The 24,452-nt window shown below is 52.2% G+C and overlaps 6 protein-coding genes across 6 annotated transcripts; 1 reads left to right on the forward strand and 5 right to left on the reverse strand.

The window, feature by feature from the left end:
• Nucleotides 1–386: 386 nt before the first annotated feature.
• AYO20_04434 (hypothetical protein) lies at nucleotides 387–3,406 on the reverse strand (the record flags this gene model as incomplete). Its single annotated transcript, XM_022642730.1, has 2 exons — nucleotides 387–3,070; nucleotides 3,133–3,406. The coding sequence occupies 2 exons, from the start codon at nucleotides 3,404–3,406 to the stop codon at nucleotides 387–389; spliced, it is 2,958 nt and encodes a 985-aa protein (XP_022501288.1).
• A 706-nt stretch (nucleotides 3,407–4,112) lies between these two features.
• On the reverse strand, nucleotides 4,113–6,335 carry AYO20_04435 (hypothetical protein; the record flags this gene model as incomplete). Its single annotated transcript, XM_022642731.1, has 1 exon — nucleotides 4,113–6,335. One exon carries the CDS (start codon nucleotides 6,333–6,335, stop codon nucleotides 4,113–4,115), a length of 2,223 nt encoding a protein of 740 aa, XP_022501289.1.
• A 1,009-nt stretch (nucleotides 6,336–7,344) lies between these two features.
• AYO20_04436 (26S protease regulatory subunit 6A) lies at nucleotides 7,345–8,923 on the reverse strand (the record flags this gene model as incomplete). Its single annotated transcript, XM_022642732.1, has 4 exons — nucleotides 7,345–7,363; nucleotides 7,422–7,512; nucleotides 7,569–8,533; nucleotides 8,601–8,923. 4 exons carry the CDS (start codon nucleotides 8,921–8,923, stop codon nucleotides 7,345–7,347), a joined length of 1,398 nt encoding a protein of 465 aa, XP_022501290.1.
• Nucleotides 8,924–10,344: 1,421 nt separating this feature from the next.
• Nucleotides 10,345–11,768, reverse strand: AYO20_04437 (hypothetical protein; the record flags this gene model as incomplete). Its single annotated transcript, XM_022642733.1, has 2 exons — nucleotides 10,345–11,215; nucleotides 11,269–11,768. The coding sequence occupies 2 exons, from the start codon at nucleotides 11,766–11,768 to the stop codon at nucleotides 10,345–10,347; spliced, it is 1,371 nt and encodes a 456-aa protein (XP_022501291.1).
• A 4,039-nt stretch (nucleotides 11,769–15,807) lies between these two features.
• On the reverse strand, nucleotides 15,808–17,659 carry AYO20_04438 (hypothetical protein; the record flags this gene model as incomplete). The annotated part of the gene is made up of 4 exons (XM_022642734.1): nucleotides 15,808–15,934; nucleotides 16,010–16,453; nucleotides 16,507–17,554; nucleotides 17,611–17,659. 4 exons carry the CDS (start codon nucleotides 17,657–17,659, stop codon nucleotides 15,808–15,810), a joined length of 1,668 nt encoding a protein of 555 aa, XP_022501292.1.
• Nucleotides 17,660–20,044: 2,385 nt separating this feature from the next.
• AYO20_04439 (hypothetical protein) lies at nucleotides 20,045–23,114 on the forward strand (the record flags this gene model as incomplete). The annotated part of the gene is made up of 4 exons (XM_022642735.1): nucleotides 20,045–20,115; nucleotides 20,213–20,282; nucleotides 20,351–21,666; nucleotides 21,719–23,114. The coding sequence occupies 4 exons, from the start codon at nucleotides 20,045–20,047 to the stop codon at nucleotides 23,112–23,114; spliced, it is 2,853 nt and encodes a 950-aa protein (XP_022501293.1).
• Nucleotides 23,115–24,452: the final 1,338 nt, after the last annotated feature.

A 24,452-nucleotide genomic window follows, 5' to 3' on the forward strand; every position in this document is an offset into this window, starting at 1 on the left:
TTTTATTGACCGAACCCCTCTCGTTTTAATTGGATTTGGATGTACAACTACATGCATAGATAGGTAGGTAGGTCCCCTAGGTGACCAAGGTGCCCAAGGAGAGGGTGGCCTGTCAGGGCCGTGTACCTTTTGTCGTGCCCCTGCTGGACATTCTCGGAAGCTGGTATTCCGTATGTATTTTTCAGAATTATCTCTGAAGAATCTTTCTTTCTACCGACTGTACCTTTTTCTGTCATTGGTGGTGAAATCACAATACGCTCAAATAAACACCGCTCGTACTTTCTAGGGGTATATACATCGTAGAAGATCCTTTTGGCCGCTCACTAAACACCAGGAAAAACGGAACGGGAGTCAGAAAAAGGGGAAGGCTAAGTGATGACAACTTCTCAGATAATGTCATAGACACGCGAACAGAGTCGGCTCTTGTTGTCGTCGGTCATGATCTCGCCGTCCACGAAACCGTATACAAAACACTCGCCGATCAGCGTATAGTAAGACGATGATGACGACGATGACACCTGGGGCCGGAGCACCACGGGCACGCTGCAGCCGTAGAGGATGGCGACCACGTCGCCGATGCTGGTTTCGGGCGGGCAGAGACTGATTATCGGTGCTGGTTGCGGCGATAGTGACGACGAGGCAACACCACCACCGCAAGACCTCCCTACCGCTGTGGGATCATTGGACGGGCTCATACTCACCAGTGCCCGCGACCAACACACGTCGCGTACCCGTCGCAGAAACTCGCGCACGTGCGAAGACTCAGTCAGGCTATAGAGCTCCTCGACGTCGATGTGGGCGCTGGCGTTTCTGCGGAACGCGAACTCGCACGCCCGCTTATACCACCCAGGCGCGGGTAAGCCGTCGGGTCCGCGGTCCGCGACCAAGGTGCGCCAGAACACTGGGGGAACAGGGTGCGTGTCGAGCTCGTCCCACATGCCCAGCTCCATCCAGCGGGAAGGGATGTTGCCGTTGATGCATTCGCCGCCGTGGACGGCGACCGTGCCGATGGGAATGCCTCGGGCCGAGAGCACCAGTTGTGAGCCCTCGGCGCGAAATTCGACATGGCCGCGCGACGAATAGTGGCCGCACGCACGGTAGCTTCGCGAGTCAGGCGTCCCCACGAGCACACAACCGTTTTTGCGAATGTACACCGGGAGAGTGCTCTGCGCAGAGAAGCCAGTGAGCGTCTTGCCAGCCGCCACAGCACTGCGCAGCGCCCCCAGAACCTCAGCACTCCCTACCGTGCCCTGGGGTCGCGGTTTGAGGCTGTATGGAAGCTTCTCTGTAGTGGGGATCCAGGAGGGGAGGCCGGCCTTGGGCGCCCACGGCTGACAGATGATATCCAACGAGCCCGAACTCTTGACAATAAACTCTGTGGCCTCGCGGAACAGATCTCGCGGCTCCTTGGAATAGTCGACCTGAAGCCTATTGGTCCCCGCCACGTCGCGCGCGAGATCGTAGATGGCGTAAATGGTGTCGTGCATGAAGGTGACCTCGAACGTGGGCAGCATTGACAGAAGCGTCTCGAGATCGAGCAGTCTATCAATCACGTCGCCGTTGGGAGTCCTTCGGAGTATCTTGGCCGACACTTCAATCAACGCGACAGCCCCAATCAGATATGCATGCCCCAGCCTGTGTCGAGTTTTGCCGTCCACGCGGTGCTGGATCTCGATCCATCGTGGACGGAGCAGCGTGACAGCATCCACAAAGTCGAGCCAAGACATCACTCGATGTCCGCAATGGATCGTGGCCGACTTTGCCAGAAGGATCTCCTGGACGCACCAACGCCGGCGAAACCAGGGGTTGCCCATCAGGTTGGCGAGCTGGAGAAAATTCTCGGTGACGGAGGGATCGCTCAGTGCGGCTTCAAAGTAGTCAAAATCGAGGATTCCCTGGGCAAGATCCATGGCTTTCCTGTTGTTCTCGTCTTCCTCGCCCAACCAAATGCAGACATTGTCAGCGTGCCGGAAAATACGACTCATCTTGCGGATTTGCCGGGCTCTCTCATCAGGGCTGGCAGGATTGATGGACAGAGCGTCCACCCATATTGCAATATCTATACCAGGCTGCCGCAGGTGGGACAATGCAGAATGCAAGTTTTCGGCAATCTCATGCTTGAATAGGGACTTCTGAAACCGCAAGCCGAGCTGCTTCAGCTTGTGGTCAGTCCCCACGACATAAGACAACGCCACATATTTGGAAGCTTGAGAGAAGCTCTTAACGACAAGTTCTATCTCCAACGGCGCGCTTCCCTCGCCCGCCTTGAGCTCGATGAGGCGGAACTGGTCTTCTTGAAGAGTTGTGTAGATGCCGGCGTCCCATATGGGCTGTGGAGGCGCGGCAGGTTCCAGCCAGAGAGAACCGTAGTCAGGATCCCAAGATGCTTTGAGATAGCGTTGAGGGCCGAGTTGTTCGAGCTCCTGTTGCTTGTCAGCTCTCCCAGGCTCGCTTCCCCTCCCGCCCAATTTGCTGAGCAGGCGGCTAGAAAGGCCTTTCCGGGAAGGGTCCTGGATAGCAGCGTCAATCAGACCTAAAATCTCGCTGTCCAAATAAGTACCGGCGGCGGTTCGATCCAGAGTCAGACCCTGGTCCACGAGCTCGCGCTGGATGGTCATTAAAATCTCATCTTTGGACGACGCTGTATCCAGGACTTTGGCCGCAGAGGTGGCATCACCACTGAATCGAGCGGTCTTGGCTCCAAACTGGACCAAATCAGACCAGAAACTGGCTTGGAGCTCTGCCTCACGCTTCTCGCCCAAAGAAGGATCGATAGTGTCCCACATGGAAGTGACCAAGGTCAAATGAGGGAAACTTTGGACACCTAGCATTCGCTTCATCACTGTCAAGTTCCGGAGGATGCTGCCAGACACCCTTGTCAATGTGATGGGCTGTATGTAGATGATTGCCATGAGGCGAGTTTTCTCCTGATACCGCGCGGCGAGCCAGGCTGAAAGGTCTCGGAAGATGGCAGTATCAGGGCGGTGGGTATCATCGAACCCTGGCGTGTCAACCAGGGCCACATGAGATCCATGGTGCTCAAAGTGATATGCTTGGACGGTTCTCGTTTCTGAGCAGATGTCACGACTCTTTCTTCCACGAGGACCTGAATGCGAGGATGGTTATACCCACCAGAGTGGAGAGAGTCGCCAATGTCGACACTGAGCCCCGAGGCCTCAGCAATGAACCTCGACTTGCCGGCCCCCGTCGGTCCCATGACGACAGCCACCATGTCGGCATCCTTGAGGTCGCTATCGTTTTTCAACAGGCTCAAGGCGGATTCCTCCTTCTCGAGGTCAACTCTCGAAGCAGCCGAATAGACAGGTCGCAGAGCCCAGTCCGAACGGGGCAAAGATGAGTCTGGCGGAGGTTTCGTCGCTGGGGAGAAAACGCGCTTCAGAGGCATCCTTTTTATAATGCAGGTGAGTTATTGTTGGAGGGTTGATGAGGCTGTGATTGGTTTTCAGGGTACAGTGTTCAACAGCCCAGATCTCTCTGTGTAGGAAGATCGGCCCGGCAGACTGCGAAGAAACATAGATCTAGACGCAGTGGAAGGCTCGGAGCTGTCTTCAGTGTCCTTGGTCGATCATGATTCAACTCTTTCTTTTGAGGCTGAATCCCAGGTGAAAGAAAGTCCGGGTGACTGGTCGACTCTTCCTGGACAGCGCACCTGCCGCCAAGCGCAACGAACCAGCATCGATGGCTCCTGCCAATGGCGTTTACATGATTGGACTTGAATGCGGTGGTGGGTGGTGGGGTACGGGAATTGCTGGTCGCTCTACATCGTAGGAGACGCGTCCTGCATGTACCGAGTACGTATTACATCACCATCACGCAGTCGGTACATGGGGCCCAGAGCGGAATCGGCCCTTTCCGCATCGATACCCCATAAGGCTCCCTAAACCTCTGGTCAGTCAGATCCTATACTTTACAGCGACGATTCCGACTGCCTACATACGAGACAAAGGATGTTGTCATGTTCTGCAGAATTAGATTGAGCTTCAGCGCCGCAAGGGTAGACACTGAGCGACAAGCAGTTGCTCTCGTCGCTGTCTAATTCGCATGTGTACCATACATCCTCATATACCTCTCGCATATATATCCAGCTACAGCTAGAAGAAATCCGACACAGAAACACACCCACCTCTATCCCCCTTGGGCCGTGGCACATGTCTCGATGCACTCTCGTTGGGTATCTTCTCCTTTGAGCTTCCAAGACCCAAAGCCAAACTCAACCTGGAGGATGCCTTGGATGTCGACTTCGATCTCGGTCTGTCTTTCTTTGTGGACGGCAGCGGCGGCGGCAGCGGCGGCGCTGACAGCACTTTAACAATGGCGCTGAGTTCACCCGGTTGCTGTTCCTCAGAGCCGGGACATTGGTCCCAGCTGCCCGTGCCCGTGCACATGTTTGGGGATAGAGTACCAACTTCCATCGCCACGCTGCTGCTGTCATTCGTGCGTACTTTTACTTTTTCATGGACGTTCAAGAGTTCGCCCCATCCGATCAAACCGCCATTATCATCTCGTCCGGGAATATCTGGCTGGAGATAGAAGGCAGGACGAGAGTATTGCTCGGAGCCTGTTGTGCTATCCGGCACCAGAGACCATCTCCGATCGATCGGCTGTAGTCCAGAAGAACTGCCACCAAGCAAATCGACTTGGACAGACGAAGCAAGGCTGGGACCACCAGCTGCGAGTCTGAGAGGATTACGAGGTGGCGGCCCGAGACCACCCCTGAGTTCTTCAACCTTTTGAGATCCCCAACCGCCGCAAACGCACATACCCTGCTCACTTCTAGGACGCCTGCGAGACTCCGGATTTGCAATACCCTCAGAGGACATGTGTGGCCGTTGTGGCAGTGGTGCCATAACCTCCTTGTCGGAATCCCGGTTGTACCAACACCTCTCCTCCCTGTCCGCAGTGATTGGGGAGATGATGCCATCGTCCGGAGCAAGTGGCGAAAAAGGGTTCGTCTCGGGAGAAACGGGCGAAATCAATTCGTGTACAGAATTTTCAGAAGCACTGAAGTTGTTTCTGTTTGGGTTGCAAGCACGGGAAACAGCTGGCACTTGGATGTTGGAGATTTGTGCCAAATGTGATGACCTAGGGCTCGAAGTAGACATCCCTGGACATTGACGGGCGCACGGCAGTATGTGATTCATGCCCTGAGTGCTGATTTGGCAAGCTATCTTCTGAGCCCGCAGACGCGCTGCGTGTAAGGAATTCGATCTGGTCGAGCCCTGCTGGTGGTATATGGAGCTGTCATCTGAGAACGTAGTATTTCCACTGGCCACCATTTGGCACACGGACTGTAGAGCGCCGGGTGGGCAGGTATCTCGAGGGGCGCGCAGGCGCCTCAACGAAGGGAACCCGGTATGCGAGATGGAGAGTGCAAGGCGCACATTTGGCATCTGGAATCTATCTTCAGCAACAATGCCGTCGCGATCACCAGGTGCTTCTGGCGATAAAGATTGAATGTCCCAATGTAGAAATCTCAAGGACCCCGAGCCAAGCACTGGTTGGAACAGGACTCCCAGCTCCTTGGGCCAGGAGAGCACGACGTCAGTCTGCAAGATGGTGAATTTCCACAGGCGACCCAAGCTGGCAAATATCTTCGATAGGGTCAGTAAGCTCGTGACATTCTGATGGATCAGGCTCAGTCGTTCAATCTGCGCTGCGTTTGGGTTCGCTGCCCACTGCGTCAACCCTGCATCTGTGATCCCCAAGCATTCCTCCAAGCGCAGCGTCGTGACCCACGGTGGGAGCGACAGGAGCGTGTTATCGTGGAAGTCGTCAGGATCGAAGGAAGATACGCACAAGTTACGCAATGCCGGTAAGGAATGGAGGACGCGAATGAATAGCTCATGTTCGATGACTCCGAGACCGCCTGGTGAAGACAACATGAGGGTTTCGAGGCGTTTCCACCGCTGGTGGTAAAGCTCAAACTGGTAGGTTTGGTGTTCGTCCAGAAGGCCCGGCGGGAGTTGTGTCTGACTTCGCACACTCACATCTTCATTCTCGGCAATGATCCAAACATGCTGGCGAAGCTGGGTTCGCGTCGACAAGGCGTGCGTCAACCTGTCGAAGGTGTGATTGTAGAATGCCACGAATCCCGTCAAGGCCTCCAGGTTGGGGCATTGCATGACGACGGACGCTATCGTACAAAGATATGCGTCATATTCGGGATTGGGATCGCCACTGGCCGAGTAAAGCGGTATGTTTGGATCTGGCACGTGGAGCGTCCTGACCAGAGCAGCGAGAAGGGGTCTTGAACGCAGCGTCGACCGCAAACGTATCAGCCGTACTGCCCGCGAGACTCTCCATCTCCGAAGCATCGAGGGATCATCCTTGCCAACAATCTGTATGTTGGTATACCTAGACTATTTGAGGAGAATTTTCCATCGGTGGAAGGACAGACTTACAGTATTCGTTGTGCATCAGAGAACCAGGCTTTGCACGTTAACTGTACCGCAGTCAAATCCCTCATATAGCATGTTGAGCAGGATGAAGACCGCAGGGAAGGATCCAAATGGAGACGCCTGAGATGATCTAGGACAAGCTTCAGGATCGATGATGGCAATTTCTGCCAATTGACTCTTGCCGTCGGTGTTGAGGAGCGAGATTTGATCCTCAACCGTGGTGTCAACCGAGGTTGTAACACCGGAGGAGAAAATGGCTGGTCATGGCGGCCAAGTTGGGCATATCTTGCTACCACTTCCATCAAGTGTTGGTATATCCCTCTGTAACCTTCTTCTCCAAGCCCATACAACAGCGAACTCGACACAATGGGTGTTTTCAAGATCCACTAGAATCACTGATGGATTCATTCAATAGTCCCTAGGAGCACAAAAAGGCACATAGGAAAGGTTGGCGTGGCTGGGTTTACGAAAAGTACCTGAGGTAAAAGTTGGATGTCAATAGGACGTGGGCGCGAGAAACAGGGAAGCCATTGCATTCTTGTCCAATAGGAATCCATTTTTCACGTCCCCCAAAGGGTCGAAAGACTCAGGATCCTCGTCGTACCCTTAGTGTCTCAGTGCTTGGTGCTTCTGCATTCAGTTGTCTCGGTCATAATTGTGATAGATCTAGCAATACGTCCTGCAGAAGAGTTAGTGGGACTACATGCAGCTAGACAGATGGAACAGTGAGTGGCACAGCCCAGGTCTACGAAGACAGAGGAATCTGAAGAAGCACCAACACAAAGACGAATCCAAAGGTTTATAATAGAACTGCCCGAGCACGGCAGTCATCTATTTGAGGACGTCACCCCTTGCTTGAGTATTGTACATGCCGTGTTCTGCCATAAGTTTCCCAGTGAGGCTGACTTGAAGTGTCTGCTTGATTTTATGCGTAGAAATTGACCCTGCAAACTATGGTATTAGTCTTATGGTAAGCGACAGATGGGATTCAGAGGGACGCACGTGTCTTTCTTCTTCGCTTGCACCTCCGCAATGGCTTCCACGTATGCTTCGTGATTGACTTTTGATTGCCCTTTGCGAAGCGCAATCATACCTGACAAGAGATAGTTAGCGAACTGGGCCACACAGGGACAACGGACAACGACATACCCGCCTCGACACAGACGGCCTTGAGCTGTGCACCTCCAAATTCATCCGTTGACCGGGCCAGCTCGTCAAAGTTGATGTTGCCCTCGTCGATGGTCATCTTTCGCGAATGAATCCGCAGAATCTGCGCACGGGATTCTTCATTCGGCAAGGGGAATTCGATCTTCCGGTCCAGGCGGCCAGATCGAAGTAAAGCAGGGTCGAGGACATCAACGCGGTTCGTGGCGGCAAGAACCTTGATTCTTTCGTCTGAAGCGAAGCCATCAAGCTGGTTGAGCAGTTCCAACATGGTCCGCTGGACTTCGCGATCGCCACTCTTTTCTGAATCGAATCGTTTTGTCCCAACAGCATCCAGCTCGTCAATGAAAATGATTGACGGAGCCTTTTCCTTTGCGAGAGCGAAGCAGTCGCGGACCAACTTGGCACCGTCACCTATGAACATCTGCACAAGTTGGGGACCTGCGAGCTTCAGGAAGGTTGCATTGGTCTGGGCAGCGCAGGCACGAGCGAGAAGAGTCTTACCCGTGCCGGGAGGTCCATACATCAACGCACCCTTGGGCGCCTTGATGCCGATCTTTTTGAACCGCTCTGCCTCTTTCATCGGCCAGACCACCGCTTCCACGAGCTCTTCAATCTGCTTGTCCAGCCCACCAACGTCGGTATACTTTTCTGTCGGCTTCTCGTCTACCTCCATCGCCTTGACTCTGGAATCATATTCAGCCGGCAGGGTATCCAAGACCAAGTATGAATCCTTGTTGACACCGATTAGATCGCCAGGTTTCAGTTTATTATGGTCAACCAGACCGATCAGAGGCAAAAAGATAGTCTGGCGGGTGCTTGTCTTGATCACGGCTGATTTGCCCACTCGCGTGGCGTCGAGATCAATGTTGGCGCCTTCTTCGGCTGCTTCAGCTTCGACGTCGAGGTCAAGGAGTTCGACAACATTGCCCACGAGGTATGGTAATTGCCTGGATACGTTTCGTGTTAGCCACAGCTCTTTGAGTTATTACAATAAAACAAGACACTAAACCTTACCGATTTTGCTCGATCTTTTCCAAATTGTCCTTGATCTTCTCCTTCATTGTGCTCTCTTCGTGCTTTAGCCGCTGGAATTCGCTCTTGAGGATCTTCATTTCATTTTCGAGGAGTCGCCGCCGGTTAATGATGTCTCTTGTACTTGACTGAAGAATCTCGTCATCAATGTATTGTTCCTCCTCATCCTTCTTCGATTCCGCGTCCTTCATCTCGGTATCTTTGGCATCGCCGTTGGAGTTAGGCTTCTTGTCTTTGTCATCGCCGTCCTTTCTCTGCTCTTTCTCATCGCGCTCCAGGTCATCGAGATCTTCTAACGTCGACATGATGGAGCCCCTTTTGATGAGAAGTTTCCTTGGTTCTGACTAGGACTAGGGTGCTGATGATTCTTGTAATAAGGAATCACGGCAAAGGAGGTTGGTTGAAACGTGGAAGTCAAGTGTTATGTTGAGGGTTTATGGGCAACTGAATTGATTACAATCCTGTGGAGTCGAGATGGAAGCTCGCAGTTGAGGTTGGAGAGTCGCTGCGGCAAAACCGCGGTTCCAGGCTTGGCACCATTCTTTACCGCGTCACTCTTCGCAGCCTGGCACGCCTGTCCTTAAAGCATCCACCTACCTAATAATCAGCCTTACCATGTTCTTTTCAAGCCTGCCTACCTTGCATCTCGCCATATCGTCTTATAGGTTGTCCATCAACCTTCTAAGGGGTGGTCCTGGTCCCTTCCACAGCTCAAGTTCATCACTGTAGAAGAGCAGACAAGAAAGTGGTTGATGACAAATTATCTCTATGGAAAGCTTTTGTGATCTTTCAAAGCGAACGAAAAAGCGCCCATTGCAGTCTATCGGGGGTATATACCTGCCGAGTATCGAATCTCGGCCGCTGAAAGAAAGAAGAAAAAGAGGCCGACAACAAGGTCCGTGACAACGTCAACCGATGTGTCCTGTGTTTCCTTTTTGGCCAAACACCACCACCACCACCGTACTCCGTACAGGAGGTGCCTCATGTTTTCGTGCGGCAGACTCTGACCGTGATAATGGCCCTGTTGGACCAACTCGAACAGCCATGTAGCACATTTCAACCTCGTTCATTGAACCCACCACCTCATTTCACATAGCTAATTACAAGAATGATGATGCAGCAAACCTCTTGGGACAATCCACCATCCTCCGCGATGCCATGCCATGCAATCTCTCACGCGCAAGCCATGAACCATTGGCATCCTTTTGTGTCGATTGAAGTCTCGTAAAAACACGGTGTAAAACTGTGAAGCAAACAAAGTCTTTGAATGGAAGAAAAACAGGCCCCCGTGTGACAACCCCTTTGCTGATTAACCCCGACGCCAGCCCGGTAATAAACTCTGTCCTGAGTCGGAACTTTTGGTGACTTTTCCTGCCATGAAAGCGCCGCCCGGGCATCCCCATCGTCAATGTATAGAGAAAGGAAACTTTGATCTATTCTTGGGAGAGTTGCTCGCTTTAGATGCTGAATAACGAAAGACAAGAAAGTGCCGGTCGTAAAAGGTCGTTAGATTGGGAACTCGATTAGAGAAATTTTGGTTGACGAGGAGCGTATTGACCATGGCACCATCAACCATGATGGGCCCGCCCCTCGAATAGTCCCGACGTTGGCTCTTTTGAAGGTACGTAGAAGGTCGACGGTGGTAAAAACAATACCGAACACCGCGGTATGATTCAAGAACTTTTTGAGCCGGACCCATATCGCTGAACGCTGGAGTGTGAACAATTTAACCCACTACAGTTTGCATGGCGTATCCCGGGTGGTTGAAGTAATAATCCGAGTGCTTGGCATGGAGACTGCAGCCGCAGTTGGGACCGTGAGAGACCCAATTCGGAGCCAAACCGGACCCATAGCCAAACGTCTGAGAGTACGTAGGCAGCTGATTGCGTTGAGTTGAGTATGCCGACGCACCATCAGAATGGTACTGCTGGCGGCCATATGCTGGAGGAGCACCCGGTGTGAACGTCCAGGAAGCATTGTAATAATCAGGGGTGGGTGGGCCACTGTGTGGAGCAGATGGAGGTGAATATTCCGAAATATATGCACGAACCCAACGGGTATCGTATTGCGAGCCTTGCTGATACTGAGGTGGAATGGGTCCTTCCGGGGACATCAAGGGTTGATTCTGGATGGGATGATGGCGATGAAGGTTTGTCTCGATCGGAGCGAGCTTTTGAAGCTCCTTGACTTTGGCAAGCTGAGCCTTTTCTTCGTAGGCATGCCAGTGCTCAACCCACATGAAGAAGCCATCATCCTCGTCGTACATCATACCGTGGATCTCCCAGTTGAAGTCTGTCAACCACTGCAGCTCCATCATGTTCAGCTCGTGCACTGGAATGCTGCTGACTTCGGCCCAGGAACGATTCTGGAATGTGTTGTCGTCAAGAAACTTGCTGCCGAGAAGAAGGCAAGTGGTGAGCATGCGATAGACAGTGCCGGAGGACGAAGTTGACTGCCCGCGTTCATTCACCTGCTTCATTCGTGAAGCCAGGTAATACAGCCCCAGCATGATTGTAGAGCTTGGCAGGCGAGTAGATGACAGAATTTGGGACACATATTTGCGGAACTGAGATGTTGGTGCGGACTCTGGTGTTACACTGAGGCACGAAGTTAGAGCGTGGCCTGTTGGATCTGAATCTGCGGTACTCACAGTTTTTGGGACATCTCGGCCACGAAGCTGGACATCAAGTCCATATCGTAGTCCAAGTGTTGCGCTACCCCTCCTGTCGGCTTGTCCTCCTTAGGCTTGGACTCATTGTGCTGTGCTCCATAATGTGTTGGGAACTGATCCAAAGCCTCGGTGACACGGATAGGAGGGAGAATAGGCGCCCCGACGTGGTTTGCCCAGTAGGACGAGCCATGCATATGGTAGGGTTGTGGATATGGATATTCTTGTGACGGGTGAGCATGCCCGATTCGCGACACCTGTCCTGCCAAAGATGGCTGAGCTGTGTAGGCCGGGGGAGGCTGGTATCTGTCGTTGTAGTCTCGCGATGAGAGCGATCGACGAGAGTGATAACCTTGCGAATGATAGAAGCCTTGATCAGACACCGCACTCAAGGGCGTGAGATAAGTGGGTTGGTACTCCGGCGGCGTCGGGGGAAGTCGCGCGTGTTGGGGGGCTGCGCCCCAGCTGTGATAGGAAGGCATGCTCGGTCGAAGAGGGTTGAGCAGAGCAGACAAGCCGTGGGCTTTGACATTATCAGCATCAAGTACGGTACATCTCTTTGAGCTAGGATAGATAACTCACCTGTCTGCTTCCGCTGACTGCGCGGCCACGCCCTAGGCGTTGAAGCCGGAGCTTAGGTGCTGCTGTTTTGATCCCACTCAAAAGCAGGTCATGGATGGAGTCGGTGTTCTTGTCTTAGCAAACGTAGCGGTTGCAAGAGGGATCGCAAACTGAATGATAGAAACAGTGATAACAGGTATCTGGTCGATCCGACGTAGTCGTAGCAATCTGCGTTGACTGATGGTAGACTGTCGGTGGACAGTGGTTGGCAGACAGGAACCTTGCAGATTAATCTAAGTTGAGCAAAGCTCGAGATGGGTGACAAGACTTAGTGAAAAGCTCGTCGAAATGGCTGAATCTGGCGGTGGCGAAGTGGAAGGTGGTGCTGTAATGAGAGGCTCGTTCGAAGGACAACCTGCAGGCGCGAAAGGCAGTCAGAACATGAGCATCCACGAAGATCAATAATGCTCGATGTCGGGATCAGGCATTTGTTTGTCACAGACAAGAGACATGAGATGGGGTATAAGCATACCTAGTGGTGACACCTCGAGGTGTGGCCGGATCACTCCAAATCAATCCACGATGCACTGCTATCGCGATGAAGTAGCAGTTTTCGATGTTGGACGTTTGTTTGAGAGGAAGTACAGACAGAGGTTTTGTGACGGAGAATTTGAGCGTGGGCAGACGGGTACGCCCCGAATTTGGCAACACACAGCCACTAGGTAACGACAAAGACTGGAGCGCAGGCAAGGGCCAGGGAAAAAATGGCTCTGACGGACTCGTGACTGGATGTTCGTTGGTCAGAAAAACAAAAACCTCCAATCTGGCCACCAAGTCGCAAACGAAATGGTTTGAACGGTGCCTGGGACGACGCAAGGCTTGCGAGACGTAGTTGGTATGGCGAAGCAAGACCAAATATCGGTAGCCTGGCGACAGTGGTGCCGTGGGAAATTGTGGCAATCAAGCTGACCGCAAGGAGTCGTCACCCACGAGGTTCACTTGAGGCAGGACGTGGGCCCCAGTCCGAAATTAACAATTCGAAGGGCTGGGTGGGCGTGGGAAAATCCTGTCGGACCGCCGAGAATAGCAATGGTGGCTGCACCAACAAACAACGACTCAGACCGTGGGTCTTTTGGGGGTTTGGTGACCGGTCGCTTTTTTTCGTGAGAGGTTTTTGAGAGAAAGATTTCAGGGAGGAGGGAAAAAGAGAGGGTGGAAGATGGGAAGAAAAAAGACTGAAGGGAGATGGAGATGAATGAGGTCGAAAATTTGAGCTACAGCAGCCGGAGAGAGGGGAGGGCCAGGGAAAGGGAAAAAGGAGTGGTGAAGAAACTCTGAGAGAGGGCAGCAACGTACGAGTGAAGATGTGTGAGTGGAGGAGGGCCAGAGGGAAGGGGGAGGGAAGAGGAAGGGAAAGGCGGAGGTAAGAGGGCGCGGGTGAGCCAAAGGCGAAACCGAGGATGGGCGCAGGACGATGGGCGACGCCAGGGCTCAAAGCGAGCTTAGGCTCGTTGAATCTGGGCTGGGTTGGGTAAAGGCGGCTGCAGCGAAGAGGAGTCGGAAGGGCAGGGAAAAAGTAGGAAGGGAGCGCCGGATAATTCGTCAGAAGGGCTGTAGAGAGCCACCCTCTAGGCACCCTAGAGCAACCCACAGGCACCCACAGCCGCCCATAGGCCCGTTGGCTGGCCACGCGGGCAAGGGCAAGGGACCTGCACGAGGGGATTTTGGCCCAGTCAGAAGACCTGGCCAAAGCATTCTAGGTGGTGGGCTGACTTGATTGTGCTGTTGCTTGGGTTTGAGGAGGCAATGAGCATAACAGCTATGACAATATCACACAGGGGTACACACCCACACACAGGCTCCTTCGTATATGTCTTTACGATGTTTGATACTTATGAAGTACGAGCAGGTGTCGTGGTTGAGACAGCCCCTGATCACTAGCTGAAAAGAGTCCCTTCTGCCATTCACTTTGGGCCAAGAACCAAAGTCAAAGTGGGCATCTACATATCTAGGCATCAAATTTCCATGGGGCTTTGTTTGGTTTTAGCAACACCAGCAGTCACCACAGCACCACAGTGAGAGAGCCATTAATAATTGAGAGACTCGCTAGGAGACAAACAGGACTAGTCGCTTCCAAGAGGACCCAAGTGGCTTAAGTGGCCCAAAAGTTGGGGTCAGGCCTCGATCATTAACTGAAGAAACTACGACCAAGTGCCAGCCAATGGCTTGACAGCCTTGACTGGTGCTCACTCTAACTGCGTTTCTCCGGTCCGTCCGAACACCGCCTTGGCCTCTTTTTATTTTTTTTTAACTCGTAATTCTGCAATTGCACTGCGAGTCTGCGCCCTCTCGCCCCCCTAAGGAAAATCCCTTTGATCCCCTACTGCAACGCTCGAGACCGCCGAAGGGTAAGCACTGACGACACCGACACCCATCAATAACCCCTGTTCACACCCCCCCCCCATCCTCAGCCTTCAGCCATGCGATCCAGTCCTTGGGTACAGACTCCCAAATTGGAATGATCACTCGTCGGTGCATGGCTTGCTTTGATCGACAAGCCACCATAGGTCATGACTCGGCCGGGCCTCGAATTGCTGGCAATGACTGATATCATTGTCAAACCCGCCTCTGGTGTTGCCTTACAAAAAAGAGTTTAGCATTCCATACGAGTATATCGGTGCAAAATATTTCATCCACTCTTCGGCTCCTTTAAAACCTTCCCACCATTGTGCCGCTTGCCACTTCCAACCTGACAACATGATTTGAGCACAATCAACTGGCTCTAACATCCGCCACCCGTTACGAGTTGGTGGTTGTTCAAATTCTTTGACCAGGGCCAAGAGTAGTCACTCGCAAAGAAGAAAAGCCACCCCGCGTCACCATGACAGAAGTGACAGCATGAATATGGAATGAGTTTGGCCCAACAAGGACTGATGGTTTGCCGCTGTGGCTCTCTCTACACACGTAACGGCGACGGCGTTACCCTGTTATCATTTGGGCCCCAATATTGATGCCTATTCTCCTCACACCCCTACGCATTCCCCTGCCTCATGTGGTGTGTCTACTCGGTAGAGGAACCCAATGCGGCGTCACTAAGCATCGATGTGCGTAGGACAAGTAATTGCTGACCGACAAAGCCCCGATCCGCTAAGGGAAACAAGGCCGCTACAGCAACTACGTATTCGTAGAGCTGTGCATGCTTCGACGTTGCCATTATTTCGAACACGGGTTGGTTCCTACGCACAACGACATCATCGTGCGCCCGCCCCTCACGTGGCCGGTGTGCAAGTGCCTCCCAAAGTGCATTTGCATAAGATGCCGCACCCCATCCACGGTATACCCTCCATAGTACACAATTCGGCCCATCGGCTGTGTCTAGCTCTGAATCATCTCCATCAATGAAGTCTGTGCAAAGGCAACTGCAGAAGGAGCCCTAGCCCGTGACGGACACCCACACCGTAGCTTTCTTCTGCAGCTTCTTGCTCCCGTGCCCATCAGAAATGGTCGGCTTACCGCGGCACAAAATTCTCGGCGGTCATATGCAGACTGCCAAGTCGATTCTTCAAGGGGACTGGGTTGAATATTCGAATGGGGTAATTGGTCCAACGGATCAGAAGTTGCCCAGTTGTGGTCGGGGATGGAGTTGTCTTGTCCAATCACAACCTCGACGATTTTCTCTCCCAGAAATACCGCCGGAAATCGGTCTGCTTGAGTACTCTGCCTTCAAGGTAGAGAATTTCTGGAGCTCATCTTAAACATCCCCCCTCATCAACCCCCGACTTCCACCGAGTTTGAGTTCGGGACTGCCAATAAAGTGTCTTCCCGCACGCAAAGGCCGGGAATTGCAGAGCCCACGGACCCTGGGGCCCCACCCTTTTTTCTGACAACGGCAGGAACACATGGTTGGCATTTCACGACGGTTGCATCCAAAGACCCAATCCAAGTCAGTGATCTTTGGGATCACTTCTCCGCCGTCGCGTGGACGAGCACAATAATGAGGAGAACGTTGATGTCTGGTAAATTGGGCCCTGTCCAGAAAGTAGCGGCGCCGGCTTGGAGGGTCGTGTGTAGATATTTTTGATCAGTGCTGGGTGTGAATGATCCGACATCCGCAGAGGTTGAATCCTTCGAAGAGTATGCTTTACCCACAAAGTCGACTCACTTCGGAAACCATTCAAACGAAGGCAAAAGGCGTGCCCTGAGCCCATCTTCCCGTTCCGTATGCCACTTTTCCCGCCATTCGTGCTCGCGTAATTTGGCTTCTTCAAACGCGCGCAAACAGTCATCAGGAAGTTCTTCGAGGATGTCCATTGGGATTGACGAGAGGGTGCCTCCTTCCTCAGTGGTACCAGGCGTCCCATACCAGGACTCCGGCGCCGATTCAAGACATAGATCATGAATCCGGAAATTTCGTCCATATACAGGGTCGAGGTGAGGTAACCGCCCTGCTTTCTCCTGATCTTGGGTGGCCTCTCGATCATCGACCATTTCCCATCGTGCATGTGTGGGTTGCATATGGGCTGGGTACTGCATGACATTGGTGTGTATGTCGTAGAGACCGTGAATATTTTCCAGTCGGTTCGCCGTCAATTGCGCGTTGAATCGGCTATGCACATGAGTCAGTTCAGGTGTCCGACCATCTGATAGAGAGCTACTTACCTGGCTTCCCTTGCATGTTCCAACATCCAGTTATCGCTCGTTACCATAATCTTTCGCCGCTTGGCCTCTTGCGCTTTCGCGAGAGGAAGAGGCACACTGGGGGCGTTGGTGTGGTAGACTGCGCTGGCACCATGCCATGCCACATATTGATTCCGATTGTAAGGCTCTCCAGGGGGCGGCAAGCGATCTTCCGGGACAGCTATCTCACCCTCGACATCACCACGTTCCCGTGCTTTCTTAGTCTCGTAGTCGTCTATAACCTTTCTGCCTCCGATGATGATCCTGGCTCCAAACTCTCGAAACACTGACCGAGCCGTTACCACTCCGATGGCACGGCCTTTGTAAGAGTGAGGGATCAAGTCTCTTTCAATGAGATCCCGCTTTTCATCGTCGTCGATGATGATCTTGTAGAGGTGCCTGTGTTTCTGGAAGAACAGATAGGAGTCGCGAAACCCAATACAACGCGCCGGCTCTGTTGACAGCATGTAGAGTCTGTCGTCTCTGCCGAGAATTGTAAACGTTCGCACCCGATATTCCCTACCGCCTAACAAACGCCCATTCTTATCTACCTTCTGCTCGCCTTCCGAGTCCTCGGGTAGTAGAACTTCGTCATTGACGATTTCCATCGGATTTCCGTCATCGTCAAGAGGAGCCTGCTGTGGCCGAGACCCTCCCGCCCGGTATTTAGCCCATCGCCCACCCCTGTGACCCCGAAAACCTCCTCTACGTTTTGGGGTGGCTGTTTCAGAAGCCGCATCATTATCTCCATCGTCTGACGCTGTAGCAACACGATGCTTTGGGGGCCTGCCCAGTCTGCCTCCTCGACGCCCACGGGGTAAGGGGGGTCGACCGCGGCGAGGAGTTGCGGACCGAGACGGCTGCTCTGACTCTCGTGATGGAGTTGGAGCTTCCTCTGCATCGTTCGTCCCATCTTCTTCTTCTTCATTCTCTGCATCGTCGTCATCGTCTTGTGGTGTAGGCGCCTCCACTGGTGTAGCATCTGGCATCTCTTCGTCCTCGTTGTCGGATATGTTAGGGATAGGAGTACCTTCACTCAAAGTTAGCAGATGTGGTTCAGTTCGGAAGAGTATCAGAAAGGCTTACGCATCGAAGCTTGAGCCGCTTGAGCCGCCAGACGTGGGCGCCGAGCCATTGCGTCGACAAGCCCCCAATTGAAATGTAGTAGTCTTTTATCTTAAAGGATCTCCGTCTTGCGACTTCACACCTTGCAAACAAGCGACGAAAGCGCGCGCCACGCGAATGAACCAATAATCTTGGCGTCATACGGCGGGCTATAAAGTCACTTGGAGAATCTACGGTCGACTTCTTACGCACTTTGCGCCAATATCCGACCCAACATGCCAACCAAACATGCCAAGCATTCCAAAACAATGAATCCTTGTGATAAAGATGAAGAGTTCGTCTCAAAGCCCCTCTTATTCCTGCCTACTAGGTAGCTCTCAAATCAATACGAGATGAAAAGGTCAGGTGCAAGAGTACCGAGTACAAGGCATCCCACCCCCAAAACCTGGTCATCATTCAGGCCTTTTGCTTGCATTCAGCCTTATCACCAAAGTGCAAAGCACCCTACTAAGCTAAGTAGTTACACAACATCTTGCCAATGTCTTCGATTTACTATTCCTCAACAGCTGGTCGTCTGCATAGCCGGCCCCGGCCAAGCCGTGAATAGAATCGCCGACTCATCGGAGAACATCGTTCGCACTCATTATTGGACGGGTCTCGCTCTCGTCCGGCAAGCTACCCTTAAAAAGGCTTTTTGAACTGTTTGATCTTCGCGAAGAGATGGAAAGAACTCCTGTGTTCGAACATGAGGATGTCTTCTTCATTCAGGTCAGACACGCCTTGCGCAGATATTCCACGAAGAAGACATTTTCCTCTGTCATGAGGGGGTCGAATACCTACAAAGTAGACATCCCGTGAAGCTATGGAGATGTGCGATATCATGTAGCCTGCGTAGACGAGATAGCCGAGCGAGGGTCACTGGCACCACTGGCACCTTCAGAGGCCATATGACATGGCGGGGCCTCCGAGATTTTGCATGTGCTGGGTGCTGAGGTGCTTAGTCGCTGTTTGGTTGAGCAGGGATTTTTGGGACACTTGCAGCTGACCAAGGGACGAAGATTCCACATGCAAATCGATCTCGATCTCAGGCTACTATTCTTACCCTATGAGTTGCACCAACCTCGAGCTTTGAGCAACAAGTTCTCCTTCCAAGAACGAGGTAGAGGGACTTTCCTCCACTGCCGCTTGTGCTTGGCCCAAGGCAGATAATAACATGAGGAGGCCCCGAAAAGGAATGAGGGTTAAACTTCCCAAGGCCATGCGGAAGTCAATCCCTTGTACGCATCTCCCCATGTGCATGGATGACGTCGTCGCCGCTTCCCTCTCCTCATTAGTATTTTCTCGATCCATCCGTCCACCGCCATTCAGTCATGGGTGCTAGGCAAAGGCGCGTTATCTAAGTCGCAGTGTCCTGGTACTTGTATGTTTGTGTCGTAAGCCCTTGCTAGTTTTGTTGAGCACAGCCTGGTCCTGAGTGGCACATGGTGTACTATGAATTGGTAGGTTTCTGGTGGTGCCCGCCCAATGCAAAATTCCCACAGCCGGAAAAGGACTCACCGATAATCGAATAATAATTGAGTATGACGGATCATCTGCTGTAACTTGACGCTTGGGTTGCCCGTCACTCAGCGTCAGGGACCCCCGGAACTTGTCCTGGATCTTGACCCCCCAAGCCCCCATAGGCGGCACCAGGAGGTGTAGCCACTCGACCACAACCTGACTCTTGTACCTAGCAAGGACCTTTAGAGCCTCTGGCAGCCTCTATTATTTGACTTGGTATGTTGCCATCAGTTCCCAGTTCTTAAAATTCCATCCTTCTTCTCTACTTTATTGAGCTTCTTTCGCCGGGCTACCCAACCGACCTCGTTCTGCACATAGTTTTGCCATCATACCACTTTCCGCTATCCCGCCCTCACTCCATTCTGTGGTTGCCCTTCCCACGTCCATCTCCCCCTCCAAAAAACCTTAGAGGCTTCGCCTCCCAGAGAGGAGGACCTGGGCCCGCCTACTTTTTCTCCAAGTCACACTTTTTTGGCCTCTCGCTCTGCAACTCGATTATATCACCCACCTGTGCTCCTCCGTCCTGACGAGCTTGCCGTCGTTATCTTTGACCCTCACCACCAAATCGCCACCCCAGAGCCCAAATTTTTTCACTCGAGTTTCACACTTCAGTGAAGGTCCGGATGGCCACTATTCTGAGTTAAGACGACATCGCAAACGAGCTCCGAGAAAGCCCTACAATCCTTGTCGACTGATCTTCCGATTTTCTCCAAATTCTGCATCTCTTCCGTCACTCCCTCTTCGAGCCTGCGGTCCGGGAATCTCAGGAACCAAAATAACCCCTCCCTGCACGGGTGAGCGCGGCGATACTTAGCCCGCACACTTCGTAAAATAAGAGTTGTCTTCGGGTTTTTGAAAGAGGAGGAAAACCAGAGCGAGAGAGGAGGCCGCCAACATGGCGCAGACTGGAGTCAACCCAAATGCAGCTGCTGCAGCAGATCTGTTGAGACAAGCCGTGGCTCAAAAGTATGTCCCGATCTTTTCCTTTGAGCCATCAAGTTTCGTGTCGGGAAAGAGCTGTGTATGGCTGGCCATGTGGATGGCGGGGTTGATTCTACCCCAGCCTCGGTTTTGAGGAGATCCAAACCAACTGGGCACTTTGTCACCCTGGCCTTCTAAAGACTTATGACCTTGTGAGTCAGGTCTCCAGGCTCATGGGTCATTGGGGAAGAGATATATCGTGTGTCCGACCAAAGAGCAGGATCCAGAGGCAGATACCATGTTCCGCCCCATCGGGTTGGGCTCCGGCTATGCACCTGCAAGCTCGTCGTCATCGAAGAATTCTCTGTTTGAACGTGCAAATCCTCTGAGCCTCCTAGCTAACCTCCCGCATAGCAGTGCGAGACATGAAAACCGAGAAGACTTTCACGATCAGATTGGATCGAATTCACCTACACCGTCTGGTGTAGAGACGCCGCGTCCAGATCTCCACGACAAACGGCTGCCGGGTATAATACACGGTTATTTTGGCCAGGTGGGTAGAGATCCTTCTCAGCATGCACCGTCACGGGCATCTCAAGCTGCCGCGAACCCTGAACATGAATCCGAACAACTTGACACAGAAAGTCAGAGCAGGCGAGGTTCGTCAGCTTCGCTGGGCTCTATGGTGATTGTGGAACGAGAACAAGCTTCCATTCCAACACCACCACCAGAAGAGCTGCATGATGAGTCTGCACCACCCGTCACGGAGGGGGGCCCTTCTCAGTTACCACCTACGCCAATCTCATCTGCCGCTTCCGTGGTGCATAGAGATGGCGAAGTGGCAGAGAATGGCGGGTCCCTACTGGATGGTGGCATATCCTCCATCACGCAGGCCTTGAGGAATTTTGTACTCCCCAAGTCTGTATCAAGCGTGAAGGATCGCCGCCACCAATCCTTACCCGTCTCAGGTGTTACTAAAAGCACCGTTGCAGCCGCACATATTTCAAACCCTGCATCATCCACGAATTCTTCGAGACCACAGAGCCCCAAGTCTCCTTCTCCAAGTCATGCTAAGCTACCATCGTCTGCAATTTCAAAAGGGTCAGATGAGCTAACTTCCAACGTGGCCGATGTGCCGCGTGAAAAGAGCACCCCTCCTCATACCCCTCGAGCCCTGTCCCAAGAAGATCATCGACGAGCTGATACTCGGTCGCCACTTTCGAGCACGAGTACCACCGTCAGTGAAGGAAATTCCCAAGTCGAGAAACGTTCTCCGACCAAAGATGAAATCCCTAACAGTACGCCACGGGGCAAACTTTCCATCAAGATTGCCGAAGGTCGGGACTTGAAGCCGTCATTCGATCCCTATGTAGTCTGTCAATTTGAATGGAATGAATATGTCTCCAAAGGACCCAGACATGACAAGATGGATGTCGACGTCGATGACCGGAAAGGCCCGGTTGGTCAGTTACAGTCAATCAGGAGATCTGACAGTGACATGGGAAAGCCAATGGCTATTCCCATGAGAAGTCGCCAGAGCAGCACAAACGGAGATGGCAGAGTCACTGACCCCCAGTGGGACCACGAGGCCATCTTGTAAGTGAATCTAGACACACCTCGATCTACTTTTCAACTAACTGCTTTCCAGCGACGTCGTGAGCGACCAGTCAGAATTGGATGTGACCGTCTATGATCGTCACGCAGAAACATTCCTGGGTCATATTAGATTGTGCCTAAAGCTGACAGAACAAAATCCTACACTGGAAGGTTTCTTCAAACTGGAACCTCGAACCCCAGATGATCACGATATCACAGGCGAGGTTCACATCAGGATGCACTTCTCTCCAGTCGAAAAGAAACATGTCGGCCCAAATGATTTTCAGATTCTCAAGCTGATCGGGAAGGGCACCTTTGGGCAAGTTTATCAAGTCCGGAAGAAGGACACTGGCCGCATTTACGCCATGAAAGTCCTGTCCAAAAAGGTCATTATTCAGAAGAAGGAGATTCAACACACGATTGGAGAACGAAACATACTGGTGCGGACGGCAACCACGGAGTCTCCCTTTATCGTGGGTCTCAAATTCTCGTTCCAGACCCCGACCGATCTTTATTTGGTTACCGACTTCATGTCCGGGGGCGAGTTATTCTGGCATCTTCAAAAGGAAGGTCGATTCAAAGAAGACCGCGCCAAATTCTATATCGCAGAGCTTATCCTTGCTCTCAAGCATCTCCATCAATCCGACATTGTCTACCGAGATCTCAAGCCCGAGAATATCCTTCTTGACGCGAATGGCCATATTGCTCTGTGTGACTTTGGACTCTCCAAGGCCAACTTGGCACAGGACGACACTACCAATACCTTCTGCGGAACAACCGAGTATCTCGCTCCGGAGGTGTTGCTTGACGAGCAGGGCTACACTAAGATGGTGGACTTTTGGTCGCTCGGTGTCCTCGTGTTTGAAATGTGCTGTGGATGGAGCCCATTCTATGCCGAAGACACTCAGCAAATGTACAAAAACATTGCATTCGGTAAGGTGCGGTTCCCGAGAGACGCTTTGAGCACCGAGGGTCGAAACTTCGTCAAGGGACTGCTGAACCGCAATCCTAAGCACCGACTTGGTGCCCATGGAGATGCGGAGGAGCTGATGCAGCATCCCTTCTTTGCGGACATTGACTGGGATGCGCTTGGCAAGAAAAACCTCGTGCCTCCGTTCAAGCCCAAATTGACGTCGATCGCTGATACTTCCAATTTTGATCCTGAATTCACCAACGCTCTCAATACCTCATCGTCTCTGAATGCTCGAGCGGCCGCCTTGGCTGCTGGCGCCGCACCAGCATCGACGCCGTTATCGCCCACGATGCAGAATGCCTTCCAAGGGTTCACCTTTGTGGACGAAAGCACCATGGAACAACAATTTGGTGGGGCACGAGACGCCGAAGACCATCGGGTCGACGACAATTTCCTCGCTCGGACGAGAACGCTTGAGCATCGAATGAGCGGTGTACAGAAGACGGGTGAGGACGGCTTCTTTTTCGAGGAATGAAGGTCTGAGAAGCTATTTGACGCCTATGCCCTTGTTGGATACCTGAGCCCGTGGCGCGATCCCCACAGGCGCAGGCTTCCTAATGTGGCTCACTAATCCCACGTACACGGCAGCTTGTCGGACCCATTGATAATACCCAACGGACGAAAAGGACCCCCAAAAGCCACCATACGTTCATAATGATTTTTCTGTGCATAGCGTTGCTCATGCTGGAGCATACCTTGAAGTGGGGTTTGGCGCAGCATACTCGATTGCATAACCCACAAAACAAAAAGCAAAACTGTTCTAATTTTTTTTTTCACCCTCGGTCGTCATGTGTTTCCACGCGCTACGTTTTAACGACTCGGGAATTGATTGGGCTATCATGATCTGGCGAGACGAGACAAAGATGAAAAGGCAAAGGGATCAAGCAATTGTTAATCCCGAATGAACGAACCCAGTTCCAATTTGACATGGGTGGGCGGCGGCCCTGGATGGATGGGTGGGTGGATGGATGGTATATGGCTTGCAGCCAGGGGGCATGGATGTATGTAGGAGCCGAGCTGGAAAAGCAAATATTATCTACAAAAGAAAAACCAAAACGAGACAGTCACATGGACCCTGGATCTGGACCTGGTCGATCGAGGAGACCTGGAAAAGCGTTCGGACTCGAGAGAGACACGGTGATGAGTAAAGCAAGCATGCAAAACAAGCAGATTGATACTGTACATCAAAAGCCCCGTTGAATCAATCTTGGAGTGTTCTTCCAGCCTCTTCCAGCCTTCTCCTTTTTAACACGTTTTGCTCTCTGTTTTTTCTTTCTTTTTGCTGGGACTTGGTCATGCTCATGCTCATCCTCATCCTCATCCTCATCCTCATCCTCATAACTCGTCTTCGACTGACCTGGTGTGACCCGATCTGATTGAAGTCATATGTATATCATATCATATCATATCGAGCGAGCGAGCCATGAACCTTGGTGCCAATGTGAAACTACGAGTACTCTCGGTAGGTAGGCGTAGAGGTGTATAGGTACGTATGTATCCGTACGTATGAATCGAGTAATTTGGAGAAACACTGCTCGATGTATCCTCGTAGCTGGGATCTATGGGATCTATGGGAAATATAGTCGAGATGAGACGAATGAGACAAGATGAGATGAGACCCTTGTACCCCTGCGGTATTCATTTCCCTTTTTCTTCTTTCTTTCTTTCTTTCCCTTTTTTTTCCCCTCCAAGAAAAAGGGAATTCTTCTCTTCCGTTCCGGTGCATCATCTCTCTACCCTTTCCGTCATGGCTTGCACTTGTGAGAAAGAAAAACGGAACAGAAAAAGAGGAGGGAAAAAAAAAAAAGAGTGG

Source organism: Fonsecaea nubica, assembly GCF_001646965.1.
Source record: "Fonsecaea nubica strain CBS 269.64 chromosome Unknown Scaff23, whole genome shotgun sequence".
Lineage (NCBI taxonomy): Eukaryota > Fungi > Ascomycota > Eurotiomycetes > Chaetothyriales > Herpotrichiellaceae > Fonsecaea > Fonsecaea nubica.